The following is a 26,407-nucleotide window of genomic DNA, read 5'->3' as shown; positions in this document are numbered from 1 at the left end:
CTGAGCTACCCAAGTCAGAGCACAACAGGTGCGTTCTAGCAGGGAATACCGGGCCTCGTACGGGGTGAACTTCTTGCTGAGATAGTAGATGGCTTGCTCCTTTCTCCCCGTTTCATCATGTTGTCCCTTAACACAACCAAATGCTCCATCCAATACTGCAAGGTAGAGCAATAGTGGTCTACCTGGTTCGGGCGGAACCAGAACTGGCGGCGTTGATAGGTATTCCTTGATTCTGTCGAAGGCTTTCTGACAATCATCAGTCTATTTGGTGGCGGCGTCCTTTTTCAACATCTTAAAGATTGGTTCACAAATGACAGTGTACTGAGCTATGAACCGGCTGATGTAATTGAGTCTCCCCAAGAAACTCATAACCTCTTTCTTGTTCTTTGGAGGTGGTAATTCTTGAATGGCCTTGACCTTTGACGGATCGAGTTCTATTCCCCGCCGACTTACGATGAACCCAAGCAATTTTCCGGCTGGAACCCCGAAAGCGCACTTGGCGGGATTCAGTTTCAAGTTATACCTTCTCAATCTGTTGAAGAACTTTCTTAAATCTTCCATGTGGTCAGTGGCTTTCTTGGATTTGATGTTGACATCATCTACATACACCTCGATCTCTTTGTGTATCATGTCATGGAAAATAGTAGTCATGGCCCTCATGTAGGTGGCCCCAGCATTCTTTAATCCAAACGACATCATCTTGTAACAATACATCCCCCACGGCATAATGAAAGCCGTTTTCTCCGTGTCTTCTTCGTCCATCCATATCTGATGATACCCAGCAAAACAATCGACAAATGACTGCAACTCATGCTTGGCGCAGTTGTCAATCAGGATGTGTATGTTTGGCAAGGGGAAGTCGTCTTTCGGACTGGCCCGGTTGAGATCCCGGTAGTCGACACAAACTCTGTGTTGCCACCAAAAATGAGAGTGCCCATTCCTGTAGCGATGTCAGCAGTAACGCCATTCCAGACACAGGCCATTCCTTGGGATTACACCACCGAGGCAAGAAGGAAGGGAAAAACTAAGTCTGGAGAAGCAATCGCAGCACAGGGTATGACCAGGACTGGCAGAATTTATACTCCGGAGCACTTAGTTGAATCAAGTAAGCAGGCCTCTGGACGGCCTATTGAAACTGGACCTGATGATCTCTGGCGGAAGATATAGGCGAAAGAATACTCAGTTGTTGATCAATTAAATAAAACACCGGCGCAGATCTCCATTCTCTGCTGCAAAGCTCCGAAGCACACAAGAATGCCCTAATGAAGATACTGAGCGAGGCATACGTACCTAGCAATATAACTGGAGGAGAGATGGCAAATATGGTCGGGCAGATATTGGAGAGTCATAAGATCACTTTCCACGAGGATGAGTTGCCCCTTGAAGGTTAAGGACACAACAAAGCGTTGCACATCACTGTGCAATGTGAAGACTATTTCATCACCAGGACTTTGATTGACGGAGGATCCAGCCTCAACATTTGTCCATTGGTGACCCTCAGAACATTGGGGAAGAGTCTACATGAAATCAAGGATGGGGCTATCAACGTCAAAGCTTTCGATGGTTCCCAAAGGTCCACTATTGGGGAGATCGGTTTATGTCTACAAATGGGGCCAACTTGGTTCGATGTTGATTTTCAAGTAATAGACATCCCAGCATCCTACAACTTACTGCTGGGACGTCCATGGATCCACGCCGCCGGAGCTGTAGCATCAACCCTGCACCAGACAGTGAAGTTCGAGTGGAATCACCAAGAGGTGATTATTCATGGTGACGGGAGTAACCCCATATACAGTCTCCAAACCATCCCAGCGATCGAAGGGAGAAGGAAGCTAGGAGGAGAAACTTACTACCACATTGAGCGAGTTAACGCCGTGGATAAAGACAAATGGTGGGATAACAAGATAGAAAGTATACTGAATTGGAGCAGGTATGAACCTGGCAAAGGGCTCGGCAAGAATCTCCAGGGAATCACCAAGCCTATCAAACTGAAGAAGCATGGCACCACTTTCGGGTTAGGGTATGGATATACTTGGCAGGAATTCAGGAACTGGTCGCCACCATGGCACGGCCCTTACTATCCGCTGGAGCACCCAATACCCCGCCTGGAACAGACTTTCCAGCCGGCCGACATCGTATATGGGTTAGAGGAAGATGAAGCATTAGCAGCAATGAAGAACCTATTCTTCGAAGATGACAATATGGACTGTCACGTCATTCTCGAGGAGGAAGGGGAGGAAGGCTCTTCCATACAGGCAGTGAACCGAGGAGAGCGCCTCAACAATTGGTCCATCAGCACCACCAAGGCCCAGAGAGCTTCGGGGTAGCAAGGCTGAACAAAGCATTATGCATTATCTTTTACTTTTTCATTAGTTGATTTCCCTTCAGTATTATCTTTAAATTTTTGAAAAGAGCTCCGATGTTCAAAACAATTTTTCGGCATTTATCGAAGCATTTCAGTTTTTATATAAATCTCGCTCTTATTATTTCTTTTTCTATGCCATTTACTTTACTTTACATAGCATTACTATTACTTATCTTGATGAACCGATGAATGTGACATGCGACGAGATAACGCAACAAACGGACATAGACTCAGAAGAGGATGAGATACCAGAAGAGGTCGTTAAAGAGATTGAGGATTTTGGAACAGACCTAAGTCTAACTTGGACGAAACTGAGGTTATCAACTTGGGGAACACAGAGAATGTCAAGGAAACGCGCATCAGTGTTCACTTGTCACCATCAGAAAAGGAAGAGTACGCGGAGTTCTTAAAAGAATATGAGGACATATTTGCCTGGTCATACGATGATATGACCGGTCTCAGTACATCTATCGTAGCTCACAAATTGCCAACGGATCCGACGTGTCCACCGGTAAAACAGAAACTCAGAAAGTTTAAACCAGACATGAGTTTGAAAATCAAAGAAGAAGTTACCAAGCAAGTCAAAGCCAAGGTTCTCATGGTAGCGCTGTATCCAACATGGTTAGCCAACATTGTGCCAGTGCCGAAGAAGGACGGGAAGGAAACTTCAAATGGTACCTTTGGAGACCCAAACTCCACCTCAATCGGCTCTGCGGTCCTTTTGGATGACGGTGTTTCAAACTCGAGAGGCACAGACATGTTTACTTCAGCATCCCCAGAGGGCTGGATCTGGACTACAATTGGATTCAATATAACGGTTGGTTTCTTAGGCTCGTCACCTTCGGCAATTAATCCAATCGACCCCTTGGGGTCCCAATCATCTTCTACCTCGATCATGTGCACACCACCACCCTTATGATCAGGCAAAGGATTGTTTCGAACATTAGGAGCAGGTTCTTTGGCCACGATGATTTTGTTGTCAATTAGATCTTGGATTTTGTCTTTCAGAGATCGGCACTCATCAATGGTATGCCCTTTCATGCCGGAATGGTACGCACAGGTTTTATTTGGATTGGCCCACTGGGAAGGATTTTCTGGAGTTATGGTAGGGATTGGGGTAACGTAACCGGCTGCTTTGAGTCTTTCATATAATTGGTCGATTGGCTCGACGATGGCGGTGTATTTCTTGGGAGGTCTACGGTCGAAGTTAGGGCGTGGCCTGGGGAAGTTTTGGCGGGCAGGAGGTGATTGGTAGTGAGCATTATAGGCTGGGTAGACGGGTGCAGGTTGGGAATATTTTGGTGAGGTAGGAGATGAGTGGTAAGCAGGTGATGGAAATTGGTAAGAGGGCGCAGGTGCTTGGTAATTGGGAATAGGCTGGTATGTGAGAGGGGGTACTGGGTAGGCTTGGTATTTTACTGGAGACTTGGTTCTTTGTGCGACCATCACGGCACTCACGTCCTTTTTCTTGGATGTGCCACCAGATTGTAGGGCTTTGTTGGTGGCCTGCAGTTCCTCGAAATTAGTGACCATACCGCTCTTAATCCTTCCTCAATCCTTTCTCCTAGCTTGATGATATCGGAGAATTTCTGGCCCTCTATCAACATTAACCTCTCATAATACTGCGAATCCTGAGATCGGACGAAAAATCGGTTCATTTGTTCTTCCTCTAAGGCCGGCCTGACCTTAGTAGCCTCGGATCTCCATCGAGTAGCATACTCGCGGAATGTCTCAGTGGGTTTCTTTTTCAGATTCTGGATGTAGAAGATATCTGGTGCATTTTCTGTATTGAACCTAAACCTGTCCATGAAGTCGGACGCCATTCCAACCCAGCTCGTCCACTTCTTCGGATCTTGGCTAATGTACCAAGATAGCGCATCGCCTTTCAAACTTCTCATGAAGAGTTTCATGCGGATCTTCTCATCTCTTCCTACGCCGACCAGTTTATCACAATATGTCCTCAGATGGACTCTAGGATCCCCCGAGCCGTCAAACATTTCGAACTTGGGAGGTTTGTACCCCTCCGGGAGTTCAACGTCTGGCTGAATGCAAAGATCCTCATAATTCAGCCCTTCAATGCCTTTGCTTCCTTCAACGCCCTGGACTCGGCTAGTCAATTTCTTAAGCTCGGCTGCCAGGTTCTTGATGAGAGAGTCTTTGTCCTCGAATTCTGGTGTGTTTGTAATGGGTTGAGTGTATTGTGGCATGGTTTCCACATAGATGGGAATGTGGTGGGGATGATCACTTGATGGTTCAGGGACGAGGAGTGGAGCGTTGTTGTGACATGTGTTGCAATTTTGATGAGTAGCGGGTTGGTTCTGCGGCTTCGAGATGTCCTGTGGAGCTTTGGGAAAGTTGATGTCTGGAGTCGTAAGGGAGAATGACAGACTTGCCAAGTTCCGAACTTGGTCTAGTTCTTCTTGAAATTTCAGTAACTTTTGTTCGAGCTGAGCGGCACTTTCTTTGGATACCTGAACACCCTGAGGAACCTCTACCCTTTCAACTGAGTCGTCCTTTCTGATGTTGTTCACGTTCTCCATTTTTGCTTTGTTCTTGCTTTTGATAGGACTTGGAGGAGGAGGAGGTGGAGGGCCCTTAGATCTTGTGGAGTAGGATGACGATGCCAGAATGCACGAACTAACCTTTTAGGGAGGGGAATAAAAATAAAAGTAAAAACAACAAAAAGGTAACAAGTTAGTACGGATTCTGTAAAAATATTGCAATATTTAAACACATTAGCATAAGAATATAAATCGTGTCCTAGATTGGGTGCCTCGTTGTGCCCGAGGTAGGCCTAGCGACAAGTTGATTTGGAGAACTTATAATGCTAAATGCCTCATTTTATTGATAAAAATAAGACGAATCCCAAAATGACACTAAAATTGCATAAAGTAAAATATCACTAATGGCCATTGGCCTTATTACATTTCAAAGCGAAAAAGAAAAGAAATTCCTAACTATTTGGTCCCAGAAAGACCTTCCCCAGACTCGGCATCTTTGGCTCCATCGAACAGTGTCACTAGCTCATGCAATCCCAGCAGCAGATAAGCCCTAGCCAAATGTCCTCCTTCATTTCCCTCGGCGTTCTGGCAGTCGGTGACTCTTTTTCTTACTTTTCCTTCCAATTCTAGCAGACTGTATTCCAGATATTCCAGCTTCTTACTAGCCTTGGCGACCCTCTCTTTCCATTCATTGATTTGGTCACTTGATGGGAGATTCCTCCACCAGGTCAGCAAGAGTGAGGGTATACTAACCATACCGAAGTCGGGGACCTTGTTCTCCATTTTCTGCAAAACAAAAGGGTTAAGACCGTACCCCCACCGGACTCGACTATTTAAACCAATAATTGGCATAAACAGCATTTAGTCCTCCAAATAAATGCACAGAGTATGGTGTTCTCCGTTTGGGTTCCAGGGGAACCCAATGGACTTTGGATAAGGCTATCTTAAAGAGTCATTATGTGGACAGCATAACTGACTCGACTAGGTTTGACGGTGATGCATGCACAGTTTTAACAGAATAAGGTTTCTACGGGGTACTAGACTGGTACCCTTGAGCGGACAACTCAAGAGGGAAAGGCACGGAACCGTCGACTGCACCGCTGATCGACTAGTTTTACCGCAAATACGCCTTTGCCAAAATTTAGGGGGTAATAATATTGGAAGAGCGCAACCACTCATCAAGCGTTGCTATGGTATTTGTTTGGCACGAGTGGAATATGACGTTGAAAAATGCAATTACAAGAATGAAACAAATTGCCACGTATTTTCACGTTCATAATGATTACAGTAATTGCTCAAAATTACAACAGTATTGAAGGAAAACAGTAAATGAAAGCGTTAAAGAAAAAAAAAGAAACAAAAAGACAAGTCAGTTTCGAATAAAGGCATTAAACAAAGAGATAAAGAAAACAGTAAAGTCACATATAACATGCAGTGGTAGAAGCCTAAAGAAATCCCCAGCAGAGTCGCCATGCTGTCGACGCCCCCTTTTTCTCTAAAGCGAGATCGGGTTTACGACATTCGGGAAGACAACTCTATTCCCGTTTGGGAATTGGGTTTTTCGAATTTGAATAGTCGCTACCTAATGATTAAGTGCATTAGGACACTAAGGGTTTTGAATTTGAAAAACAGAGTTCGTGTAAGGGCTAGAAATTATCTCGAGGGGAAGGTGTTAGACACCCCTCAAGATCCACTAGTGTGGTTCCCGGCCATGCTACAATTGTGACTTTAAATGCAAACAACAAGTAGACAAGCAAGAATTACAAACATAAAGAGGGATTTTCACATAATGGTTGCAAGGGATTAAGGAAATTAAAGAAACTGAATTTTGATAGAGGAAGCAGTTTTAAAAGCTTGAATAAAAGAGTAAAAGAGAAATTTTTACATAGTTGTTGCAAGTTAAAAGCAGTTTAAAAGCTGAAGTTTGGCAAAAATAAAATGGACAAAATAAGGGAAGGGGTCCTAGGTTTATACATAATATGGATCACCCCACACAACACCCGGTAACCGTTTATACATGTGGTGTTTTCGCGTGGTCATCATATCCATATCTACCCTTTCCCACCCCGTTAAGGTATTAAGCGCGAAATGGTATCGTTACCTATAGCATGCTATTACCCGTCCCAATCCTATCAGTCCCGGAGGCATTTGGGACTTCTTATCCTATCAAGTGAAGGAATTTTTTGGGCTTTTTCAAGAGTTTAGAAAGGTAAAAATTCTAATGCGTCAAACAAAACATATAGGACAGTTATGGGGAACACATAACAATTAAAGGCTCACATAAGCCTCCTCAGAATCACGAAAATGTAGTTTAGCATGCCTTACATATACTGATTAGGTCTGAATTAAACTTAAACGTTAAGCGGACTGGTTCAACCCATATTTTTAGACAAGAAATCCGCATTAGGTCCGCCTGGCTGCAATTATTGAAGACTGATGCAGTTACAGCTTTTACCCTAAGGCTTGCCTAGGTAAAACTTATAGACATGATATCTACTGGTTTTAGAAAAGAAGTAAACAGGTTACGGAAGAGTTGCCAATTTTAACAGAATAATACAAGTTCTGCAATTGATAACGCGTTATTATAGACAAATTACCTTAAAACGAGTGAGGTAATTCAGAATTGATTGACAGTTCCTATAGGCATGTTTTCTAGCGTTGCTAATTTTAAACACTTTAATAGACATGGAAGAAAATGCAGAAAACCTACAACATGATATCTAGGTGTTGCATTTTTATTACGAACGTGACATCTGATTGCATTTGGTTATTAAGACCTATAAACATGTTTGCCTAATGAGGAATGGATATGCAACAATCAGAAAGGACCTATAGGCATATTTTCTACATGCAGAAATCCTATAGGCAGGGTATCTATATGAGAACATGCTGAAATTAGAAATCCTATAGACATGGTATCTATATGAGAACATGCTGAAAATAGAAATCCTATAGACAGGTTATCTATATGAGAACATGCTGAAAAATAGAAATCCTATAGACAGGTTTTCTACACGAGAACATGCTGAAAAATAGAAATCCTATAGACAGGTTTTCTACGTGAGAACATGCTGAAAAATAGAAATCCTATAGACAGGTTTTCTACCCCCTTTTGCATACTTGGTTACCCTCCCTTTTCTTCACTAAACCCCATAAGTTATTACAAATTATTACAGACCAAATGAATCAGGCAGAAAAATAAAATTACATCAGAAATTTAAGTTGCATCCAAGGAACCTAATTCAGACTCGATATCTAACAATATGAGATGAACCAACTTCCGGGGTCGATTTTCGAAGCCTTTCTCTTATTTGGGATGTGTCAAAGTTCCAAGGAACATCAAGAGTTCCAGGCAGTGCTTACACCCCAAATGTTATTGCAGAACAGATTAAGGTGCAATGTGGAAGTGCCAGCCCTCAAGTGTCCATGTTCGGAGGAAACTCAAGGTTCCCAAAGCAAGGCTCACAAGAGGGGGGCAGGACTTAAGGAATAGGAGTAAGTGTAAGTGCAATGAGAGGGAATAAGGGGGGAGCCAGGGCAGGTTGGTGGTCATGCCTAGCAACTGGGCTGCTGGCACACCCCTGACCAGCTTGTCAGCTCAAAAAAATTAGAGAGCTAGGACCTTTTGAAGGTCAGGTTCAGCCATGGACAGCAATTCATATGCTGCCAGGCTATACCTAAACTCTATACACATAAGGGAATAGGGGAATACGAGATTGAAAGAGGCTAGGATCCAAAGGACCCAGTCTTAATCCATGACAACAACTTTGCATGTTGCCATGTCTTAAAATGCAGCCCAAAGACATAAAGGGAGTGGGGATAGGTATTCATTGCAACAACAGATAGCAAGACATAAGCATTTATTTTTCTTAAAGCTGAACTCTATAAAGCAGTAAAAAGGCACACATTGTATTTGATGCTTGGATCAAAAGTAGGACATTCCAGTTCAGAAGAACAAGTAGGGAGAAGCAGTAGATTTGGGGAAGCCAAATTACAATTAGGAAGCAAGAGTGTGAGTTTTAGAAGAGAGTTGATGATTTTAAAAAAATCGTCTCTGTGTTAATGAAAGAGCAGGGTATTTATAATTGAAAACAGGTGTAGCAAATAAGGCAAGGATCATAGTTTAGTGATAATCAAGGAACTATGTACCAATTAAAATCAATCAGCCGATAGACTCCCTTTAATTAAGGAGTCCAAATTCAAACGGTAATGGGCAGAAGTTATTTAAGGAAGGGAAATCAAGTAAATATCTCGTGCAAGGTAGGCAAATAAGGGTAAATACATAGAAGACATTTAAGGTAAAAGTCTAGTGGTACTTGGTTTGTAAAACAAGGAAAAGGTATCAGTAAAATAACCAGTAAAGAATCCCATTGAAAGTTTTGCTTGAGTCAGAAAAGAGGTAAAGGAGAGTTTTAATTTAGGAAAAATCGGTAACAATCAAATAAGCAACATTAAAGGGATTCAGAATCAATTAACAGTTGGCAAAACATTTGAAAGAGAAGTTCTCGTATAAAACACATAGGCATGTCAAGCAAGAGGGTTTCAAAATCACAAACGCAGAAAAAGTTTCAAATTCAATTCATAAACTCGAAGTGAGTCTGAGAGTTCAAGGTTTCAAAGTAGAACCCTTGTCCAAACATAAAACCAAATTAGCCAAAGAAAAGCTTCAAATCTTAGGGTTTTTAAACTTGAATTTGACACAGAGATGAAGAGGCAAACCATTGAGATAGGCTCAAAGACTTTTTCAGAGTCTCATGAGAAGCATACAAGCACAATAGCAAAGAACATAGGAACCAGTACAAGAAACAAGTTTCAAGAAAGCTTGAAAATTAAATGAGTTCAGGTAATGTGAACTTAGAGAAACATTCGATAAAAAACATCTAAAAAGAATCCAAGCAAAGTCCGGTAAAGGCACCCAAAGGACTAAAACTCAGTAGGAAAACACAGTAGAGAGGCACATAAAATAGGCATGTGAGAGCATACCAGAAAAACTTCATAATACAGCAAATATAAGAACACACGAAAAGGCATGCGAATCAGAAAAGAGCAAATAAGGACAGAGCAGGGGTTGATTCTCACCAAGAAAAGGAGAAGAAGAAGAGTCAGAAACATTTTAAGAACTTTCCACGCCAGTGAATCATGGTGGAACAAGGTAGGGGAACGCTAGGGTTCCGGGGAGGGCTAGAGAGAGTTTGAGAGATGAGAGTTCAAAGGCGGCGTATCTGATAGAATAGATTAGGGTTAGGGGGGTATGGAAATTAAAAAGGAAAGAACGGATCATGGCCGTTGATCAAAATGATCAACGGCCAAGATTAAAAGAGGAACCGGGCGGGTCTGAAAATGGGTTGTGGGTTTGGGTTGGAATTTGAAATTGGGTCGTTTGATTAGGGGTGGAATTGGAGGTTAAATTGAGGCTACAATTGCAATTGGAAATGGCTATGTATTAAATAACCAATTTCTCCCCTCTAATTTATACAAAAATAGTTAAAATAATACTAAAAACGAATTAAAAGCACTGAACTAATTAATAATATATAAAAATTAATCTAAAAATACTGGGAATAATTTTATTATTGTAAAATGCCATTAATCATAATATAGGCTATGATTGCAATTTTATGCAATTTTAGTTTAAAATATCAAATAAATTTGTAAAAATATGCAAAAATTAACTTTATTATATTTTGGTGTAAATATGAGGATGGAAATAAATTATTCACAAAAATGGTAGTTTTAAGAATAATTACGTGATTTTGTACTGCTAAAATAGACAATAAATCGAGTTGATGAATCTTAGAAAATTAGGGAAAAATACCAAAACTTTTGGGCATGCTTATGTATGCACACACATACTAATTTGAGAATATTTTGAGTATATAAAATACATAGGAAAAAATTGGGTATCAACAAACTTTACATTAGAGGAATTTTGGAAAAGATTTCATGAACCAACTTTGACCATTTCAAAGACTAGCTAAAATCTGTCAGATAAAGCGACGTTTCTTGAACTTGAGACAATAATACAAATCAGAAAATGTCCGTAATATTTTGATATATCATTTCACTGTTTTGAATGGTCATATATAAAGGCACTAAACACAAGCAAGCAAATGCAATATGCAGTAGGAAATAGGTGTTGAAACTATTAAAACGCACCTGCCATTTGAGTTTTAAAAGCATTTTTTAAAATGGTATTAAAACTCACCCATTTTTTTGGTTAAAAGGGTATATTTATATAACTACTAAACAGAGCGGTAAGTTACAAAGTACTGCCATTGCCGGGGTACTGTAACTCCCTCAGTAGAGCGATGTTTTGAGAAACAATATCAATATTACATGCCAAAAAATTCCTAACAACTTCAGTTCCTAGGATGTCTGCCCAAAATACATCATTTGCAAACATCGGAGGAACTGCTAGTAAACTGGATTTACCCGAAAAGCTTGCATTGCTGCCTTTTTTGCTATAGCATCTACCACCCTATTCTGCTCCCTGTGCATGTGCCTCACCACGACCCTGTCCATCCTTTGCATTAACAACCTTTATTCACAACTCATAGGATCATATGTTAGGTTACCTGTGAGTAGCATTTGTATTATTTCTGCCAAGTTAGTGTTGATGTCCAAAGGGATCCATCCATTTTGTTCCGCAAGCTGTAGTCCTTTTAAGAGAGCTTTCAACTCAGCGAAAGTGTTGTTGTATTTAGTATATTCTCCACATACCCCATAATCCAGTCCCCGTTGTGGTTCCTATGAACTCTACCTATTCCTCCTATGCCCGGGTTACCCCTACTTGCCCCATCTGTATTCAATTTATAGCACCCTCTTCTAGGGGCTCCCATTTTACAGTGGTTTGGAAATTCTTTTTGATGGTCGTATTTTCCACCAACATAAGTATTCAGTTGCATTAGATATGGTATTGGTGATGTTGATTCTATCTTCTTTATTGTTGAGCAGATTGTGGTTCCTGCATAGCCAGATGTGCCAAAAACAGAAGGGACGGATATTTTCCCAAGGAATGTTTTCACTAAAGGAAGTGTTTCTAAGTTTATTCCAAGTTGATGACTATTGTTGAGATGAGAAAATGGGATTCTATTGCCGACTCTCAATAGAAGCCTTGGATAGCAATTCTTGCCAGAACTGGGCTGCATTTATGCATCAAATAAAATGTGTTCGCTTGTCTCTTCAGAACTTTGGCAGAAGCAGCATTGTGGGTTACAATTAACCCTTATTCTTTGAAGGTGGCCTCCTGAAGGTAACCTATTGTGAGTAAGCAGCCAGATGAAGTTCTTGACTTCTTTAGGAGCTTGTCATTTCCAGATCCAATTGAAGTTCCCTTCCACCTCAGTTTCAACATTGTTCTTGCTTTTGCCAAGGAAAGTGTAGGCAGAGCTGCTGGTGAAGGACCCACTAGGAGTCAAACCCCAGATTAGCTTGTCTTCCTTGGTAGGGTTTGGAGGAATGAAGACCGAATTGATCATGTTAGAGATGCTTGGGGGCAGATCTGTAGAGATGGGGGGAGATCCTAGTTTCCTGAATTATAGACAGTGTCTACTTTGACAGTTATGTCATTTTGGGTAAACAGGCCTTCTACCATATCCTTAATGGCTGGCTGATTAGGAATCCAAGCATCATTCACGAAGCATACCCTGTTTCCCTTGTGGACCACCCTTTTGCTAGCCTTTCTACATGTATCCCAACCTTTTGGATGCATTGCCATGTAGAGGATTTAGGGGTTCTAGGGGTTCTAGGAGTATGATTCCAATTATACTGCTTAGAGATAAGAACTCTAGCCCATAAGCTTGAGGTGTTGTGGTAAATCCTCCAGGCCAGATTTGCATGGGCTGCTTTGCTTTTTACTTCTGATTTTTTGAGCCCTAGCCATCCATTGGCCTTCTTCTTAGTAACCCTGTCTCAATTAACTAGGTGCATTTTTTTCCTATTTGGGGTGGTGCCCCAAATAAAATTCCTTTGAATTCTATCAATTTTCTTAGAGGTTTTTGTGGGCAAATTGATATATTTCATGACATGGTTAGGGATACTATAAGGGAAGACTTAGCCAGAATGATCCTACCAGTCGTGTTTAGACAATGTATCTTCTAGCCAGCCAGCTTGATTGCATATTGTGTATTATGACCTGAAAGTTTGTGCTAGTGGCTCTCTTATGGAACATAGGAAAACGAAGGTATTTATCCAAGGAGGTGATATCATGGATTGATAGAGTATTAGTGAAGACATTCCATGGTATCATGGGTAGTGTTAGAGGAGAAGAGTACTCTGGACTTAGTGAGGTTGATCTTTTGTCTAGAGTTCTCATTGAAGAACTACATGATAGAAAATATGGTGGTGCAGTTCCTGTCATTTGCCTTAGCAAATAGTGTAAGGTCATCAACAAAGAAAATATGGGAGTTTTTTGGGCCAGACCTGCTAATACTTATAGGTTACCATTGGTTGTCCAGCACTGCCTGTTCGATTGACCTGGAGAGTTTCTCTATACACAGAATGAAAAGGTAAGGGAATATGGGATCCCCTTGTCTGATGCCTCTAGAGGGCTTGAAAGCTTAAGTTTTACCTCCATTTACCAAGATTAAGATGCTAGAAGAGCTAATGCAAGACATGATTGGCTTGGTCAGCCCAGGTGGAAAGTTGAAGGCATGAAGGGTGTACCTGATGAAGGACCATTCCAACCTGTCAAAGGCTTTCTCCAGATCTATTTTAAGGAACATGTGAGCCTACTTCTCTTTCATTTTCATAAATTGAGTAATGTACTCTTGTACAATGATAGCATTGTCAGAGGCCCTCTTATTTGAAAGGAAATTATCTTGGCTAAGGCCAATTATGATAGGAAGCATTGGCTTGATTCTATTTACAATGATCTTAGTGATGGACTTGTAGATTGTGTTACAAAGTCCAATAGGTCTTAAGTTTTTAAGCATGGAAGCTTGGGGGCACTTTGGGATGAGACAAATCAGAGTTTGAGTCATGGTCTCATCCATGGAGTTAGTAGTGGAGCATTGCTTGCAGAAGTCAGCTACAGAGTTACCTACAATGCTCTAGTACTTTTGGTAGATGAAGGGATGGAGGCCATCAGGACCCGGGGCCTTGAAAGGCTTGAAGGAGAATATGGCCATTTTTATTTCTTCCAATTCAAAGGGTCTATCCAACCTATCCCTTTGAGAATCAGATAAGGTATGGGTCATGGTCAGATGATTAGTGGTGGAAAAGAGAGCTTGTGAGTGTGAGGAGGTATAGAGGCTTTTGAAGGACGTTATGGATGTCTTGATATCTTTTTGGTCATAGAGCCAGTTTTCACTCTCTTCTTTGAGGGAAAGGATCATTTTTCTTCTTCTTCTATTGAGGGTGGAAGTGTGGAAGAATCTAGTGTTGGCATCCACATCATTGAGCCAGTTAATCCTAGATTTGAGCTTCCAAAAATCCTCCTCATTTTTGAGGGTTGAGTCTAGCTCAGTATCAGGTTACTTTCTAGGTTTAACAAGTAGTTGCTGAATTGATAATTGGGGGATTTTTGGATTCCTACAATTCTGGCTAAGATTCTTCCTTTCTTGTGGAATATATTGCCAAAGGTGTTTCTGTTCCACTGAGGCACAATTTTATTAAAGGACTCAGTGGATTGGATTAGGGTGGAATTGGGGGGGGAGCCTAATTTATGATGCTGGGAAAGGTTGAGTGGCTAGTCCACATAGATTCAAACCTAAAAGGTTTTGTTCCATTATTGAAAGAGTCCCCCTTTAGAATTACTTGGATGGGGCAGTGATCAGAGTGGGTACTTAGGTAGGTGAATCACAGTAGACTCAATGTACTGTGAAATCCTACTCTCATTGGCAAAATACCTATCTATTCTTTCAAGAATCAGGGAAGGCCTATTTTTATCTCTTATTTGACCAAGTGAATTTACTTCCTTTGTAGCCTAGGTCTAATAATTTGCATTCATTAAGGCAATTTCAGAACATATTACTGCAACTAGGGTTTATTAGGTTGCCCCCAAATTTATCCCTAGCTTTCAAGACTTCGTTGAAGTCCCCTCCCACAAACCAGTTGTTCATGGAGGTTTTGGAGATAGTAACTAAGCTCTCCTAGAGAAGCTTTCTTTCAGCTAAATTATTACTAGCATAGATGGCCGAAAATAACCAAGAGGTGTGGTTAGGGAGTACCTTTACCATGGCATGGATACCCTGAGGGGTGGTGGAAACCTCTTCCATACTAACACTATCTTCCTTCCACATAAGAACGATCTCCCCCCCCCCCCCAGATAGACCAATAGCCGGAGATTGAATTATCAGGTCAAACTGCATTTCCTCTGCTAGTTTTTTGTGGTCAACCATCTTGGTCTCTAGTAGTACCAGCATTGCTGGCTTGGGTAGCTTGACCATATCCATGCAGTGCCTTCCGAACTCAGCGTTGTTTCCACCCCTAAGATTCCATATGATTTAATTCATTAGGGGTGGTTGGATGGTTGGGAACTGGCTTTCCTGGGGTTTCTCCATTCCTTGTGGAGTCCTCTTTGGAATCGTTTGGGTCTTTCCCCTCATGCTGATGACTGGAGTCAAGTTGAGAAGCAGCTTGGTCACTTCTTGAGATTGGTGAGACACCAGGATCAATCCACATTTAGTCATCGATTTGGGGCATAGTAACACTAGCATTTCGCTGGTATCCACACTGAACTTTATCGCTCTAACTGAGTCCAGTAGGAGAGAGTCTGTGCAAAGGGGGCCGTAGGTTGCTTCTTCCGTTCCTGATGGGCTTTTCCTTTTCAGAAGATCTAAGGGCCTTGTTGATTTCCCTTGTGATGTTGCAGAGTGATGTAGATGTACTCTTCCCTAGTTGAGCAGAAAATGATGGGGCTTGGTAGATTTGGGGTTCGATGGTCACAAAGATCGACTCCGCTGCTGGATCCTCTGTTACCGGATCTGGGAAGAAAGGTATTGATTGGAAAGTTTGGGACATTATGTTGTTGAGCATTGGTGGGTCGGTGTTTGGCTGTATGTTTCCATTGTTCGCCATTGTCTGCTATAGGCCCGGACCAAAGGCAGCCAAATACTTGTTCAGTGCTTCCACCGTTACTTTCGCCAAGTGTGCTGGATTTTGGACAAACAGGGTCATTGGTTGATTTCCCAGGGTGAAATTGTAGGCTAACCCCTGTCCCTGCAGCACTACCTCCAGCCATAATGCTGGGAGGTGGTCCGGTGGTAGTGGCATTGAGGTCACAATGGTGGGTGGCATTTGGTTTTTTTCCATTTTATGTTTTTTTTCATTTGCTACTTCGGGTAATGGGTGGGATTAAGTTAATGGAGTGACTCGTAATTGTGCTCTTTGGTGTCAAATCATGATCAGTGGAAGAGGCAGTGGTTATTGCATCTGGGGAGTGGGATTTGGAATTAATGTGTTATCTTATGGAATGGACGGCAAGTGTCTTTTAACCTAAAATTGAGTGGGTTTTCAAATGAGGCACTTGGGTGTTCATGGGGTTTGTTGAGTTTTCCCCATTAGAGGCTTTCTCTGCGAGAAAGGTATGGGATGAGTAGGTGTGTGGGTAAGGTTATTTTTTGGGCTGGTAGTCTCCAATTGGGTGATGGCCCCAATTGGTTGAACGTGGCTGGCCCTGCAGTCCAAGACCCCATGGTTGAGATCTTTTGCATCAGGAGATGGGCCTAGATCAGAGGACTCGTTGTGGGAGCCTATGTGGGGGTCGAGGCTGGAGTTTATGTCAGTTTCCCTGGGCCCCATTCCTGCCTTGCGTTTGGCGTTATTTTTTGGCTGGGGCCTCGCGGAAGGTGTTGCATGTGGGGTGGGGCTTTGTTTATTGATTGGGCCGTTGGGCCTGTTGTAAAATTTTGGACTGGGTTTGTTTCTCTTAGAATTTTACTGTACAGTTTTAGTTTGTAGGAACTTACCTAAATTAGCATCGAACATGTTTACCTGGATCCGTTGTGCTGGTGATGCATGGTGTTGGTCGTTTGCCGCTCCATTATTCCTCTCTTTCACCTTTTGTTGGTCAGTTTTTTCTTTCTTGGGAAGGTTACAGTCTACCATTCATTCTCCTCCCTTTTTCGTATTTTTTCTGAGGTTTACGGTGTTTCCTGTGGTGTGGGTGATGGTATTTTTTGTAATTGCAGTTTCTTGATATGTGCCCAATTCTTCCGCAAGTCGTACATAATGTACCCTCCCCCTCATAACTCACTGCTTGTTTGTGGTCTCCAATTATTACAGATGTTTTCAACTGGGGATTCTAAAGGTACTTGAATGCATATGCGTGTGTACCTTCCTCTCAGGGTGGAGGAGGTGCATGAGTCAATTTTTAATCATTTGCCCAGTTTCCTGCCAACTTTCTCCAGAATTTCTTTGTCGTAGAACTCTTTCGGGAGTTGTGGGAGACAAATCCAGATAGCTATGGTAGAGAGGGTAGCTTCTTGTGGTACAAAATTTGGTTCCCATTTTCGAAGGGAGAGGAGGTTCCCAGAGACAAACCATGGTCCTAGGTGTAGTGCTTTAGCCATATTTTTTTCTAGACTAAATTTGACAATGAAGAAGTCCAATCCTAGGTCAATCAAGATTAACTTTTCGGATGGCTTCCAGAAGTCAATTAGTTTAGACTGAAGATATTGGTATGGCATTCTACGTCCAATGACCTTTATGATTACAGAGTAACGCCATGGGAAGCAAAGGCGTTTCTTATCGTCTTGTGAAAGTGCGATTGAGCCTTCAATATTTTTTCCTTTATCATCTTTGATGATTGTGGAGGCATCTTCCACATTGTAGTCATTTTGATGGCTTACCGGTTTATCAAGAAGCATTTCCTTGTAGGAATGTGGTGTTGTTTTTTCTACATCCATATGGTTGTTCTTGTCCGGTGGTTCCGATGGTATGAGTGGTGTAGTAATGGTTATATCCATGGGAGTTAAGATCTAGAGAAAAGTAGGAGGGAATTTTTGGTTGTGTATATTTGAAACTCACCTATCATAACAGGAAGGGGCATTCATGGTTCGGTTTGGATCGATTTTTCCCTAAAAAGAAACCAACGAAGTAAGTCGGTTCTTCAAATATTGGAACCAATTAAGTCGATTTTTAATAGATTCGATTTTTGTCGGTTATTTATCGATTTTTTTCTTAAATATGAGACATACACTCAATGGCGAACCCAGGAATTTATGCAAGCGGGTTTAGAAAAAGATTAAATCCTCAACTTCATCCGATAGTATATGCAATATCAGGCTTAACAAATGGAGTTTACCTTCCGTTGTTGTTTGGGTTCATAACAAAACTTCCAAAAAAAGATTTGCTCCCTAACTTTTTTTCCTTCCTTTTTCCTTTTCTAAGGCTGCCCTTTAAAAACATACTATAAAGATAAGTTTTAACAGCTTTTTGTTTACTTTCTTAACTTTAACAGTTTATTCAACTTTACAAAGTTTTAATAATTTTATTTAACAAAAATCAATTTAATCGATACCAAAATACTAAATTCGACTTATTTATTAAATTTTACAAGTGAACAAACTCTAAATTTTTTATTTTAACTAGCTAATTATTGCAGACAACAAATAGAAGAGAACTATACGCTAAACTACATTAATAGTTTTAAAATATAAGAATTTTAGAACTTAAAAAATATTCTAAATAAAAAAGTGTAAAACTGACATAGAAGAATACTCTAACAAAAATAAAATACAAAACAAATAAATATATATACATTTAAATAAATGGTATAGTATCTTAGGTATTGGGTCTAAATAAATCTTTCAAAGATTGAAACGTTAAAGTAGCCTACATGGGTCTTTTAAATATACCGATTTTTGGAAAACCCAAAGAAATGAGCATGGATGGACTAAGTCAAATTCGATGCCTAGACCTTCCATCTTGGATGAACCCGCTTCAACCACTGTACCATGCCTCACCTTGTTTGAAGTGGGTTCAACGTTTATTTTCTTATGCTTTTCTATTGCTTAGAAATATAATTTATAAAAAATAGTATAATTTTTTGCGAAGCGGGTTCAGTTGAACCCACTTGAACCAATGTCGATCCGCCCCTACATACACTACCAAACACATATTCCGGCGACTATATTCTCAACGTAACACTATCTAACCAATTGTTCTTTGAGAAATCTATCATTTACTAAGATATATTGATGATAATTGAATCAAATATTGATGAATAATTTAATTACTCAATTAAGAATCGATTTTTTAACATGAAATAAATTCTTGTACTTAGCAAAATAAAGTACCAATCAAACTAGAATGTAAAAGCAAAGAATTAGATTTATAATAGCAAAGAACTAGTCTAAACATACAAACAACTTATATGTATCATAAAAGTTTAGAAACTTAATATAAGAATATACATATATATATAGGTGTAATAATAAATTTAAATAGCTATTTCTACCGTCGATTTGGTTCGGTTTTTTAGGTTATTTTATTTATTAAAACCAAAACAAACGAAATTTGATCGATTTTAAAATTCAAAACCAAAACCAAACCAAACCAAACCTAAAAAGTATCTATTTTTTGGTCGGTTTCGTTCGATTTTTTCTGATTTTTATGAATACCCCTAATAATTCGTTGTTTCTAAAATGTAGTTTTTTGAGTTATTACCCAAAATAGTCCCTTATCTACGAGGGTAGATCTATTTTTGTCCTTTGAATATACTTTTAAACATTTTTAATTCCGTAAGTTTACAAAGTGGAGAACCATTGGTCCTGTCACTACCCAAAAACCACTAGTCGTGATGGCACCTAACTCGATTCGCTAGGTAAGCCAACTAACAGAAAATATAATCCAAAAGAGATTATAGGAAAATAGTAAAGAATTAGCTGAACATTTACAAATTGACCCAAGAACTGGTAGTACGACTCATGAGCTTCTAAGACTTGGAAATTACAAAGCTGGTACAAATAATTACACAATCTGTTTGAAATTTACATAAACAGATTACCAAAATCTAAGCTACCAAGGACAAGTGGCAGCTATATCCGGAATGCACGAGCATCTTCAGAGTCACCACCCGACATCACCAGCAGTTCCGCTCCAAAAATCTGTCCGCAATGTACAGAAGTGTAGTATCAGTACAACCGACCCCATGTACTGGTAAGTATTTTGTCTAACCTCGTTGAAGTAGTGACGAGGCTTTTTTTTGTTTGTTAAAAGATACTTTTTGATAAAATCTGCACCGTAAATCGGCAATAGAACTATACTACGATATAATAGAGATGAATACATGAAACAGATATGCAAAACAATAACCGAGTGTTAATAGAGATCACAATCTGGCATCTTCAAATACCTCGACCAATCCTTTCCTTATAATGAAACCAATAAACCACAACCGTCAATTCTTAACTTTCCTAGTATGAGGAATGTACTCAGATATCAACTCAATTGCACGGCAACACCCTTCGTGCTTTTATCTCATCCTCACCCAATTTACGTATAACAGAACCAAGCAGATGACATAAATATTAATAATAGGAATTACAAAGTAGGAAATACACAAGTAGCAATAATGAACGAGGATATACATGTGGGCAACACTAAAAGACTAGGCGGAAAGCATGTGAGTGATGACAGCAATTGGAAACAAGGAATATCAACTTCAACTAACTAGCATGATGGAGGCCTAAGTATAGATATAACAAATAAGAAGGAAGAACATGATCTTTACAAGTTAACAAGTAGAGTCATGAATGACTAGCATGGTGAAAGACTTGTACCAAGTGCAACAGAATAGATACGACATAAGTGTAATTATAAAAGCAAGAAAATTTGCAAGTTAAATAAGCAAAAGATATGAGCGACACAACAACAATTGATATAGAGATAAATGACAGAACAATAGCAACAAGTCACATCAGATATGAGATTGCGACAATAACCGCTCTCGAGGTAAAGACACAAACATATACACGGGAAAACTGATATCACAACATAATGCATGTCCTTCATCCTCGCCTGCACGGAAACACCCATCGTTCCATGACCTTACAATGATATAAAAGCATAACAGTATAGATAAAATGGAACGACATCACCCTTCGTGCTTTACACTCTCATAACATGGCACGACATCACCCTTCATACTTTACACTCACATAACGTGGCACGGAATCACCCTTCGTGTATTTACTCTCATTAATATGGCACGGCATCACCCTTCGTGCTTTACACTTTCCCTTACATGATAATGTACAAACAATGGCACGACATCACCATTCGTGCTATACACTCTTCATTACCAAGCATATGTAAATCAATGGCAAACAAGGCAGGAAGCATACATAACATCAAGGGGAGTGTTTTTAATGGATATCCAAAGAAATCCCAATCACAACTTTCCAAGCCAATAATCGTTAAATAAACCATCAAGAACTGTTTTATTCAAATACTTCCACAATTCTCACAAATGATCCACAACAAAAGTATAAAATCTAGTATCTCAAGAAGATCGATTGTAACAATATATTAAAGATTAAGCATATGGATGGCCGAATTAGACACATCAATGTATTCTCAGAATCCCATCAAATTTGATCAAGTTATAATAGGCTAAGTCTTGATTTCTAACATTTAATACTATGTTCTTAATATCTAAAAGTCAAATGAGGCATGAATCAAGAAGGTCACGTAGTTCTACAAGACACAATTATAACATAATCTATCCCCGAGCATGATTAACCCCGGCACATACATATACGCGCATCACCTTATATATGTATCACCCCCGCATGTACCAAACAATGTCAAATAGGAGGAAAAATTCACTCAACAAAGTTAGGCAAGACACTTACCTCGAACAACCCAATTACAATACTGAGCAAGCCAAGCAGTGCTCCAAAAATGCCATCACGCGTGTAGTGACCTCCGAATGGCTCCAAACTAGCCAAAAGCAACTCAAATACATCAAATAAAGCCCAAGGAAACAATTCCAAATGATTAAGATCGAATCCTAAATCAGATCCCAAGTCCGGCTAAAAATCACACTTAGGCCCACGCCTCGGAACCCAATAAACTCACAAAATCTGACAATCCATTCAATTGCAAGTCCAACCATACGAGTTTCACTCAATTCCGACTCCAAATCGATGTTCAAAACTCAAAAATTCATATTACGAAACTTTAAGCCAAAACCCCCAATTTCCTCTTTAAAATTCATCAACCAAAAGCTAAAATCCAAGATAGATTCATGGAATATAACCAAAACCGAGTAGAGAACACATACCCCAATTCATATGGTGAAAATCACCTCAAAAATTGCCCAATTCCGAGCTCCCCAACTCAAAATATGTGAAATGAACAAAACCCTCGTTTTAACACTCATATGCCTCATTTTTTGTGCCAAATGATCTCGAAACTCGCTTTTGATGCTTAGAATGGATTCCTTGTGAAATTCTAGTCAAGTCAGACTCTTGAATTACTCCATTTGACTTATGTTGAAGGAGATATGTTGGTTTCAATATTTGGAAATAGTGCAGATTTTTAAATACGAAGTCAATTCATAGTAAAATGACCATAAACTCCTCATACGATGTCCAAATTCGACAATTCATTTTGCTATGACTCTGTAATTATGATATGGATCTAATGCTTCAATAAAAACAAAAATTGGAGCTTATTTCCTTAATGTAGTACCATTTATGCTTGAAGAAACAACGCCGAAACATAAAAACACGAGCGCAACACAACCCAAACCTATCCGAAACTCACCCGAGCCCCTAGGGACCACGTCCAAACATACCAACAAGTCCCATAACATAACAAGGACTAACTCGAGGCCTCAAAACACACATAACAACATCAAAACTACGAATCATACCTTAATCTAAAAATCAATGAACTTGAAACTTCAAACTTCCACAACCGATGCCAAAACCCATCAAATCACGTCCGATTGACCTCAAATTTTTTACACAAGTCACATTAGACATTACGCGCCTGCTCCAACTTCCAGAATTGAAATCCGACCCCGATATCAAAAAGTCCACTCTCGGTCAAACTTTCCAAAAAATCCAACTTTCACCATTTCGAGCCAAATTCAACTACGGACCTCCAAATCACAATCGGGACACGCTCCTAAGTCCAAAATCACCTAACGGAGCTAACGGAACCATCAAAATTCCAATCCGAGGTCAAATACTAAAAAGTCAAACTCGGTCAACTCTTTCAAATTTAAAGCTCCCTAGTTGAGAATCATTCTTCCAAATCAGTCCCGAATAACGTGAAAACCAAAACCGACGATTCACATAAGTCAAAATACGTCTTATGGAGCTACTCACGCCTATAAACTACCGAGCGGAGTGCAAATGCTCAAAACGACCTGTCAGGTCGTTACATCCTCCAAGCTATCAAATCACGGTGTAACCTTAGTGAGCATAAACCCGGGGGTGATCCCATGTCACCGAGCTCAATATAAGCCCGCCAACACAACATAACTAGAGATACTTGCTTCAACCTTAGTCCTTAAACCTTAGAACCCAATCTCTATTGTTCAGAATTCATTACGAGACCCAAATCCCTCATCTGCACATTGTATAAGCCTGAACAAGCTGTATCAAGTCATAATCATAACTCAAGATGTAATCACATGATATACCGCATCACTTCGGCACTCACAGTAGGAACTGATGACCACCATTACTGCCCAAAACAAAATCCGATCTCGATAGCAAACCTCCTATCGGTTAGAATCTTGTTCAAAACCTTCATACCCTACCGATGATGAAAGAAACACGCATAACCGCTTAACCACTCATCTGATCAATAAGCCAAGAAACTCACTCGCCCAACCAGGGCCATTGTCCAAATCCTCAACAACAAATAGTGTTATTCTTCCAAACCTTCCTCGTCCCAATACAATAGAGCAAATCTCATGTCTAGAAACCTCATCTCAGTCAATACAAGCAGCCCCACCGACAAGTGCCAACAATAATCATATGGGGGCAACCCGGTTCCGTGCACTAACAATTAATAATTCAGACTGTCACGACCCCAGTTCTCCTCCGTGAACTGTCGTGATGGCACCTAGTCTCTATGACTGGTTAAGCCTAACAAATTGCGGAAAAAGGAAATAAAGTACGAAACTGGCAATTTACGATTCAAGCATAACAAAAGAGTTTAAAATGCCGCTCGGCATATACAATACACACTCTCAAAACTAAAACAAAACTCCCAACTGATGAAATCACAAGCAATAGAAACTACACAGTGTTCTAACTCCAGAATGTCTAATCAAAAGTAAGTACATAAAGTCTAAAGCTAGAGGGAAGAATAGAGAGGGACTTCTAGGTCTGCGAACGCGGCAGATATACCTCGAAATCTCTGATATCACCCGCCTCACTGGTAGAACGGCTGAGCAGAAGAACCTGGATCTTCACAGAAAAACATATGTAGGAAAGGGCATGAGTACGCCACAGCGGTACCCAGCAAATAAGAATAAAACCACGAAAGGAATATAATGCAGTACACAGAGGTAGCAACAGGGGATCTCCCAGGATATCGTCCCGTAGTCCCCAACGTAAATATGCGGAGGATCTCCCGGGATATCGTCTCGTAGTCCAAATCGTAAATGTACAGGGGATCTCCCAGAATACCGATCCGTAGTCCCAAACATAAATATTCAGTACAGGGGGACCTCCCGGGATATCGTCCCGTAGTCCCAATGTATAAATGTGCAGGGGGATCTCACGGAATACCGATCCGTAGTCCCAATAAACACACAACGGTCTCAAGAAAAGAATATATAGTTCTATTCAAGTTCGCACAAGGAAAACAGATATTTCTATTCTAAACATGTTGCACAGAATTCAAGTATATAGTTTAAGTAGGTAGAATAGCTAAATCACTTAAGCATGCTTTCCTAAGCTAAACAGTACGTTTTAAGATACAAGTAGTGGTCAACAAAAAGGAAACGCAGATATTTACTTAATGAAAAAGAGGGTTTTCCAACAATTAGCGCGTGTACGTACTCGTCACCTCACGTACACGACATTCATATAACAACAATACCGAATCCTAAGGGGTGGGGGGGGATTCCCCCACACAAGGTTAGGCAAGCCACTTACCTCGAACCAGCTCAAAACCAATCTGAAATCACGCTCTTGCGTATCCAACTCCGACTGGCCCAAATCTAATCAAATCAATATCATAACTTAAATACAACTACAAATAACTAATTTAACTAAAGAAATCGAAACTAAGGCAAGAAAATACAAGAACACCCAAAAATCCTCGCCGGACCCACGTCTCGGAATCGGGTAAAAGTTACCAATTTAGAACACCCATTCACTCACGAGAACACTCGTCCAAAAATCACTCAATTCCGACAACTAAAACCCAATCAAAAACCCAAAAACTTGGTTGGGGAACTTTTCCTCAATTCACCCATTTTTTCACTCCAAATCCGAAATTAAATGACAAAACTAAGCTTAGATTAATGGAATACAACCAAAAAGTGATTATGAATCATTACCCAATGATCTTCTCTTCAAAAACCCCACAGAATCGCTCTACCCCAAGCTCCAAATTTGATTTTCCAAGTTATGAACTCAACCCTCGATTTTCATATTTCTGCCCAGCGATTTCCGCTTCTGCGATCAAGGGACCGCACCTGCGGTCCCGCTTCTGTGGGTGGGGACTCGCACCTGCGAGATTTCATTAAACGGGCAGATACCGCACCTACGCTCCCTTCTCTGCAGATGCGGTCCGCTTCTGCGGTCCTATAACCGTGTCACGACCTAAACCGATGGGCTGCGACGGGCACTCGGTACCTTACTCAACCGAGTACCAACATAACGTATCATACTATCGTAGATGACTGAGCTGGAAGGCTGCCATCATATAAGTAGAATACAACGTAAAATACCAACTTATACGTAAGACATACGGGCCTATAAGACCAAATATTCACTGGTATACTGAACATAGGCCGACAAGGCCATACAACTTTTACGTATATGACATCTGTCTACAAGCCTCTAAGAATACATAATTTTCATAAAGGTCGGGACAGAGTCCCCCCATACCAAATAATACAAATCTAACTCATACTAACAAAACAAGCAACTCCGAAGCAAATGGAGCGCACCAACATCTTCCGCTGAGCTGATAGCCTACTTGGAGGGCTCTCGACCTGTCTATCGGGACCTGCGGGCATGAAACGCAGCGTCCCCAAGCAAAAAGGGATGTCATTACGAATAATGTACTGAGTATGTAAGGCACATGAATAAGTACATAGCAGACATGGAGAAAATATAGAGTAAATGACTCCACCTGTAAGTCTGAATAACTTTGTAAATCATGAAATAATTATAGTATCATGCATACGCGTATGAATGTCATGTCGTGCATAGGTACATGTTTCATAACATCATCGACCTCTGAGGGCATCCCATCATATTATCTTGGCCACTGTGGGAAAAATCATCAACGTATACCAGCTGATCAGGTGGTGGTGCGTATATAACGCCATAACCTTTCCCATATCCCATATACATATATATATATACATATATATATATATATATATATATATATA

At 40.4% G+C, this 26,407-nt stretch overlaps 1 protein-coding gene across 1 annotated transcript; it reads right to left on the bottom strand.

Moving 5' to 3' along the window:
* Nucleotides 1-17,183: 17,183 nt before the first annotated feature.
* Nucleotides 17,184-17,774, bottom strand: LOC109213040. Its single transcript, XM_019376788.1, has one exon. It carries the CDS (start codon nucleotides 17,772-17,774, stop codon nucleotides 17,184-17,186), a length of 591 nt encoding a protein of 196 aa, XP_019232333.1.
* Nucleotides 17,775-26,407: the final 8,633 nt, after the last annotated feature.

Source organism: Nicotiana attenuata, unplaced genomic scaffold, assembly GCF_001879085.1.
Source record: "Nicotiana attenuata strain UT unplaced genomic scaffold, NIATTr2, whole genome shotgun sequence".
NCBI lineage: Eukaryota > Viridiplantae > Streptophyta > Magnoliopsida > Solanales > Solanaceae > Nicotiana > Nicotiana attenuata.
Note: the sequence above shows the minus strand (reverse complement) of the source record. Positions and strands in the feature narration are given on the sequence as shown.